Source organism: Nicotiana tomentosiformis, chromosome 7, assembly GCF_000390325.3.
Source record: "Nicotiana tomentosiformis chromosome 7, ASM39032v3, whole genome shotgun sequence".
NCBI lineage: Eukaryota > Viridiplantae > Streptophyta > Magnoliopsida > Solanales > Solanaceae > Nicotiana > Nicotiana tomentosiformis.
Genome location: NC_090818.1, coordinates 56,859,441 through 56,867,519, shown reverse-complemented (window position 1 = coordinate 56,867,519; position 8,079 = coordinate 56,859,441). Strand labels below are relative to the sequence as shown.

Genomic DNA, 8,079 nt, shown 5'->3' with positions numbered 1-8,079 from the left:
AGAACTTGTGCCAGACATGTGACTTGTTGTTCTTGAGCACTTTGAGGATGTGTAACAGGTTCCCTATCTGGTTCTCATATGAAATTTGTTAGATCATCAAAATATAAAAAAGGCACATAACTTATCAGTTAATACGCTAAAAAAACTATCATGTTTTTGTTAGTTTTCTACTTAAATTATTCGATGGTACCAAAACCCCCTAAAACTATATTACTTTTCATAATTAAACCCTCTCGTTGCTTACCTGACATAACGTGTGCAATAACTTGCTTGAGAGCACGTGACGATTCAAAAAAGCCATCAAAATGGCTAATGGCTAATTCTCTTTCAATTCCTTTTTGAATATTATCCTTATTTTCTTTATATCCACCTTCTTCTTCTCACCATTCTTCCTTATTTTTTCTTTATTTTCACATTCTTCTTCATTTTTCATTTTTTTTCTTTAGTTTTCCATATAGGTTTCCTCTGAAAAACTTTCTCCCTCTCTTGTTTCCTCCGAAAGGATTAATTCTCTTTCTTGTTTTAGTCTTCTTTCATGTCTTACACATATAGTTGAAATAATACCATTTAAATTTCTTATTAAATCCAACACCTTGTAGAGAATAAAGTTGACTCTCTTGAACCTTGTTTGTGTAATCTAGAGTTAGAGAATGTATTTGCTGACTAATTGGTTTATTATTTACATAATTTTATTTTATGTAATCTTGTTTATATAATATAAGATTTTTATTTTTAGAAACGTAATACTATATACCTTCATTTATTTTTTTATTGTGTTGCAAAGTGAATATAAATAAGGACTTATTCAATTGGAGTCTAGCATAGAGTACAACCATAATTTAACCTAAAATTAACACATTACATTAGATACTATTCTTCCAGAACTCCTAGAATTAATTAGTAATCTGAGAGTAACATCATTAGTAAACTACATAAAATACTTAGTACAAACCATAAGTTAATATAGTTAGACAGATACACCTCTAAGAATGAGATTTTAATATATAGGAGAATATAGTTCAGGGAGATTTTGGGGACACCAGATAGTTTAAATAGGTAACTGACAAAAAAATAATAATTTATGGGAAGTTTTAGGCTGAGTTAAATAGCAACATGTAATGTCACATGACATATTTTTTAAATAATTAGAAGCCTGTACTAAACGCATCACACCAAATAATTTAAATAAAAAACTGATAAAAGCGTAATAGTTTTGAAGAGTTTTAGAGTATTAACTCTGTCTAGAATCATATTGCTGTTACCTTTTATTGAACAATTACTATTAGAAAGAACTTTTGTTACATTCAGAAGTTTCTTTGTTATATAGTATATATTTCGCAAATGAGAAAACAAGGAAAACTAAAGAGATCTAATTACATGTCTATATCTCTATGAGTTGGATGGGGTCAAGTCGGCTGTTAAACCTTTCCATCAATATTTATGACCATTAATATCAAATACCGCCATAATTAAAATGAAGTTCTAAGAAATAAATTTTGCTAAAATATCTTTTTCTTTTGTTGAAATAAATGCATGATCTATACTTGGTGCCAGATGGGTTTGGGAGGCTACATAGAAAAAGGTCACATTCACTTCAAAAGTTAAAATTTTCATCTTAAAATTTAACTTACATGGTTCTGATTAATAAAATTAATTTTAAAAATGAAAGATAAATTGATATGATTCAACAAAAAAAATCCTAAAATAGATAATAACCAGAGTAAATATTGTGATATTCGTATCCTAAGTTGACTCTAGCTAAAATCTGACAATGAAATTATAAAAAAAAGGTTACATGCACACATCATTTAATAAGGTGATCAAATGCAGGAGTGTCAGAAGAAAAGGGAAGTAAACATTTAATAACTGTAGTGGAGAATTGATAAACATAAACAGCAAATGATACCAAAAAGGTCCAAAAACCAAAACAACAAATGGATAAACATGTGAATCCCTTTACTGACAAATGAAACTACAAAATGATCATCAAATTAAAGGATAACAGAAACCACATACTCCAATGCAACTTGGTTGTTGAAGCATTGCCATCTATTCCTTTGCTGTCAACCTTAAATCAGTCCTAGCTAGACAAACCTCCCCTCCAGTCTGGCCCCTTCTCTTTTTTGTGAACATTTTGCTTAATTTTGAACTTTTTCTCTCCTTTTGTTTTTCACATGTTTTACTTACGTGGCAATTTTGAAATGTGGTCAACATAAATAAAATATGGTAGCTGGAGCTTTGTTCTGAGATGAAGGTGTTTGATAATAACAAGGTCATTTTTGAATCAAACTTCTAATTGGGGTCACTCTTTAGTCTTCACCCCACCAAAAATAGAAAAAGAAAAAAATCTCATGTGCATACAGTAACATGAACAAACTTGCATCTATATAAACTCTATCTCTTCCCTCTTCTCTTTCTCTTATTCTGCCTTAGTTTACTTGAATCAAACCTTGAGACAGAAGGGAAGCAGAGTTTGCTTTTTTGACCTTCAATAGTTCTATTTAATCTTGTGTTATCTTTCCAAGAATTTACTCAAATTAAATATCCTAAACAGACTCCATCTAGGCCACCAATATAATGGCACTAATTTATGCCATACTAATTTTCACTCATCTAATAGGAATTTCACAAAGCAAACTCCAAGTTGGTTTCTATGGCCAAACATGCCCTAATGTTGAATCCATCGTTAGTGGTGTTGTCAGTGAAGCTGCAGCCTCCAACCAAAATATAGCTCCTGTTTTGCTTAGACTTCATTTCCATGACTGCTTTGTTCAGGTCCAATTCAAAGAATTAATTAAACTCTCTTTGATTCATTACCACATCCTTATTTATATATTAATCTTTTTTAGTGATAATATAATTATTATTCTTGTTGATCGACCACCAGGGCTGTGATGGATCAATTCTAATAGAAAATGGAGAAAAAGCAGAAAGGCATGCATTTGGGCATCAGGGTGTTGGAGGATTTGAAGTTATAGAGAAAGCAAAAGCAGAGGTTGAAACTGTTTGTCCTGGACTTGTTTCTTGTGCTGACATTGTTGCTTTGGCTGCTAGGGATGCTATACACTTGGTATTAATTCCTCTTCTTTCTTTTTCTTTTTAAAAAGTGCATTACTTATTATAACAGTAAATAGTAAGTTAGCTACTACTATAACAAGTTAAATGAAAAAAATATTTATATTGCCCTTCAATATAAGTGAAAAAGTTAAATTGAATTAAAGTGTATGATGATGAATAATTGCATGCACAGGCAAATGGCCCTTCCTATGATGTGGAAACAGGAAGAAGAGATGGGGTGGTTTCAGACTTATCTTTGGCTGAAAACATGCCAGATGTTGAAGATTCCATTCAGCAACTCAAAGCTAAGTTTATGGAGAAAGGCCTCTCTGAGAAAGACCTTGTGCTCCTCAGTGGTACGTTTTATAATATACTCACTATCTCCATTTTCATTTTCTACCCCTTCCCCATTCACTATACATTCATATTTTGTGGTTACCAATTGATTCTTATCGAAATCTACTAGCTATAATTATCTAATAAGTAATGTAACTGTGTAATTATATATTAAACCATCAGTACAAAGAACTACCCTATATATTTTTTAAGGAGGTAGAAACTGAAGGATAAGTTAAAGGCTCGACTTTGGTTCTTTATTTATTCCCTGACCCTCCCTTCTCTTTTATTTGTCACTTTTGCCTTTTGCAGAAAATTCTAATTAAAAGAATAATTTGACTAAATTACCCCTATTTTTTCTTTGATCTCAATTTATTATTAAAAGATATTCTTTATAAACGACAAGTACTTTGAAACAATCATGTTTAGTAAATAGTCATTTGATAAATAAAACGGAACGTAGTGAATATCTATTTATTTTGGCTTTCTAAGATTCTTCTTCCTGTTGGAGCTAATTATGCTTTCATACGTCTCTGTTATAATCTTTATATAGAACATTAAATACGTGAAGACGTGAGTCATGTTTTGTCCCTTAGCTAATGAAGTCGATAAAAATCACTTCCATATTGCTATAGCAACTTTTTCTTAATTTGCTTATGACCAACAGAAACGTTTTCAAATTAAATGACTTGTTTTGCTTGTGGTAACTAACTTTCCGTCTGAATTTTTTTTTGTTTATGTTCGATTCAGTTTCTGTTCTACTAATTAAACGTCACGTGATTACTTAATTGATGGACCATGATCACCAAAAAGTTTATATCAAGAATTAATTGGTGAAACGACCACACACTTGAAGTTGCACATACAGCCCTGTTTAAGATGCTTAGAAGTACATTATTTTGATTATTTATAACCAAAAATAGAGATCACATCTTCGCACAGTATCTTTTCAAAGTTATACAAACTTGATATTGTATATATATATGTGCAGCTGCACATACAATTGGTACCACTGCATGTTTCTTCATGACCAAAAGGCTCTACAATTTCTCCCCCAATGGAGGTTCCGATCCATCGATAAACCCTAATTTTCTTCCCGAGTTGAAGGCTACTTGCCCGCAAAACGGAAATGTTAACGTCAGGTTAGCGATCGATCGGGGCAGCGGCGAAGCATTCGACAGTCAAATTCTGCAGAATATTAGGAGTGGCTTTGCTGTGTTACAATCTGATGCAAATTTATATGGAGATGAGACGACAAGGAGAGTTGTGGATTCTTACTTTGGGATTCTTAGCCCCTTATTGGGGACATCATTTGAGGCTGATTTTGCCAATGCAATGGTAAAAATGGGCAGAATTGGTGTACTTACTGGCTCTCAAGGAACTATTAGACGTGTTTGTGCATCTTTTTAGTTGATACAGTTGTAATTACTTATACAGCAAAACAAAATACCAGATATATATAGTTGTACCTCTAGATTATGTACTTGTGTAGCGAAAAATGTTGTATAATACTGAACTTCTAATAGTATGAACCAGTGTTTTATTGTAGGCCCTAATTCTTATTATTTCTCTTCACCTTCTACTGGGTGAAGAAAAAATAATCAATTTGCAAATTACAAAACAAACATGCATCATCCTTCATGATTTATTTTGGTTCAACCCTTCTGATTGTAAGTTCCTTCTTTGTCCTTTTTTTTTAAATTTCGTTTCAAGTTATTTTGCTTTCAAGTTAGTTTATAAATGTTTATTCAATATTTTTTCAGGGGATTTTTACCTTCCTATATTTGAAACTTTCTTACCCTCCCTAATTAAGTTTTAACTTAATTACATGGCCATATACAATTTATCAATTATATACAAATTAGTTTTAAATGAGTATCCCTTTAAATTAGGAATTGAATAAGGAATCTGTTATTTCTCATTCCTGTTCTCTCTCTCTCTCTCCTGCGCTCTCTCCCTCTGTCTCTCTCTCTCTCTCCTGTGCTCTCTCTCTGTCTCTCTCTATCTCTCATTCTCTGTTCATTCCCCAATTTTTCTTCCTCTGATGTTCCCTACTTTTTATCCTTTCGTGTTGTATATATTTTTAATGGAATTCATCAATGGATTTCAATTGTTTACTATAGAGTTTTAACTTAGCAATTTTCTTTCATGTTGCACAATTGGTGTTCAAATTGAAACTGTCAATCAATAAATTTTGAAGGTGTTTGACTCTCCACCTTCAATAAATTTTAAAGCTTTGAAATCGAATTTGGGTTTTCAAAAATCATTATTTGTTTGGATTGGGTGTTGTTGCAAACAATTGAGAATATTGTTTGGCGTTTATATCTCAATTTTGAAGGTATTTGGTAAATATTAGACTTGATTTTGGCTGAATTTCAGATTGAAACTCGACGACGAAGAAGAAGAAAAACACATGACATACAATATACTTACGAAATTGTAGTAAAGTTGTATTATAATTGTATGTAAATTGTATTCTGTTGTAGTTTTATATATATATATATATATATATATATATATATATATATATATTTTATTTGAACGTTGTATGAAATTTGAAAAATAGTTGTATAATGTCTGAATCATTGTATAAAATTTGTATTTAAGTTATCAATACTATCTTTTTACATAAAGTTGTTGATATGTATTAAAATTATATTAAGAGAGTAAGTTTTGATTGGAACTTTAGAGAGGAAGAAACACACACCACATACAAAATATATACAAATCAGATACAAAATATACAAAAAACATATTGTATAAAATTTGTATGAAAATTGTATTTAAGTTGTATGATGTAGTTGTATTTAACTGTGTATAAATAATGTATGAAAGTTGTATAATATATAATTAATTATATGTTGTTGTAGATGTATCAAATTTATAATAAATTTATTTTAAAATTGTATGCTGGTGTATCATTTATTCTTTTCTTACTTGATTTGTTAAAGAAAAAAAATAGAGAATAAATTCCAAATCGACTCATGTACTCTGATTTATATTTGTTTGAACTGAAAAATCAATGATTCAATTTATTAGATGCTATTCCATGTGTGGGTTGGGCCAAATACATGAGGAAATAAGTTTCATAAAAATCTTTAGTGTTTGACTTCTTGTAGCAATGAGCAGCATCAGCATAAGCTTTAACAGCTTCAAATTTGCTATCCAACTTAAGATGACAATTAGCCAATTTAATGTATACTGCTCCGGCTTGATCCCATGATTTGGCGAGTTTGAGGCAATTGCCAGCTTTATCGAAGATATCAGCGGCGTCTTCGTATTTGGAGCCAAAAAGGCCCCATCCGCTCAGCTTCTTCTCTGCCTTCTTCTCGAAATCTTCACTTCTTGCGATTTGATCCCCCATTGTTTCCTGGTAAGAACAAAAGGGCGATCGATAGCAACCCAGATTCTTTTCTTTGCTTCCTCTTTGGGTGAATCACGCTTTAAAGAAGAAAACACAGCTGGAAAGAGACTCTTTAAAGGAATTGTATATCAATTGATAGATGCTTTGTAATGGCCGGAAGTAATGTCTCGTAACTTGAATCCGAGTTTATCACAATTTTGTCGACATTGAAATTAACATATGGACCACTACTATCCCATCGACTATTATGTTGAAGCATGGCTGCCATTGCCACCATTGAAGTAAAAAACGAAGCTATTTATCTAAATCATCGTGATTTCAATACTTTGCAACAAAATTAGTGTGTTTTAAAGCTTGATAATATCGTTATATTTTAAGTAACTGTGGAGAATTTGTCACTTGTGTATGAGTAGATCGTTGATGGCAGAGAGAAAACAGGGATATTTTTCGTGATTTTGCTGATCAAATGAGTAGGTTAATCATGTAGAATCCGTTGGAAACTTGATCTCTTAATTAGAAGCACTAATTTAGGAATTAATTAAGGTGTCTGTTAGATGGTAGGAGTCTAATTACGTGAGATTGTATATAGTTTGTAAAGTAAACCGAGACATCAATGGTAATTTAAGAAAGTTAGTTAAACCGGGTAATACACTTATTGATTTAGTACGTATAGGAAAAAAATCCCTTTTTTCAAAGCTTGATTAGGTTTTAGGTCAATTGCTGACCAAATTAGCGTTTTAAGATGAAGTAAGTTGTATATACATTCAACTTATATTATATTTTCTTGATTTTTTACAATTTCTGTGTAGTTTTACTTTATTTTAATATTTTTTTAATAATATATTAAAAATTAAAGATTCGGGTAGCTTACGCCCAACACTTCGGGACTTATGCCTCACCCAATAACAGGTAAAACAATTAGTCTCACGCTTGCGCCCGCCTTTTGAAACGCTGGTATCAACATCCAAGTTCTTAAAGACGATTACTATGTAGTAAGTAATTCATCAACTCTCAATTAACTTCATTCAGCATTCTTAAGTCATACAACAAATGTAACGGAAATTACAACAAAATAAAACGTAAAGGAAAAAGAGTTATAGAAGTTACTACTTTGCAGTACTGGTTGAAATGATTGTTACAGAAGGGTGTTTCATAGTACAAGCATCTCGATAATTTAAAATGCGACTTGAAAAGTATGATTCGATGTGGATTCGTTTGTCCACCATATTTTGTAGGAGAGAAGGTGTTCTTGGCTTGAAGTCATTGGTTCTGTTTCAGTAGAATCCTCTTTTTTGTGTTAAGGAAGTGTATTGCTGGTTTTG

The 8,079-nt window shown here is 31.5% G+C and overlaps 1 protein-coding gene across 1 annotated transcript; it reads left to right on the top strand.

Moving 5' to 3' along the window:
- Positions 1-2,416: 2,416 nt before the first annotated feature.
- LOC104086529 (peroxidase 43-like) lies at positions 2,417-4,941 on the top strand. The gene is made up of 4 exons (XM_009590821.4): positions 2,417-2,775; positions 2,888-3,070; positions 3,251-3,413; positions 4,385-4,941. Exons 1-4 carry the CDS (start codon positions 2,578-2,580, stop codon positions 4,801-4,803), a joined length of 963 nt encoding a protein of 320 aa, XP_009589116.1. The 5' UTR covers positions 2,417-2,577; the 3' UTR covers positions 4,804-4,941.
- Positions 4,942-8,079: the final 3,138 nt, after the last annotated feature.

Excerpts from the sequence above, each read along its gene's own strand:
- LOC104086529 (XM_009590821.4), top strand. The coding sequence starts at position 2,578 with ATGGCACTAATTTATGCCATACTAATTTTCACTCATCTAATAGGAATT. Across the intron at positions 3,071-3,250 it reads CTAGGGATGCTATACACTTG|GCAAATGGCCCTTCCTATGA; the intron begins GTATTAATTCCT and ends TTGCATGCACAG. Across the intron at positions 3,414-4,384 it reads AGACCTTGTGCTCCTCAGTG|CTGCACATACAATTGGTACC; the intron begins GTACGTTTTATA and ends ATATATGTGCAG.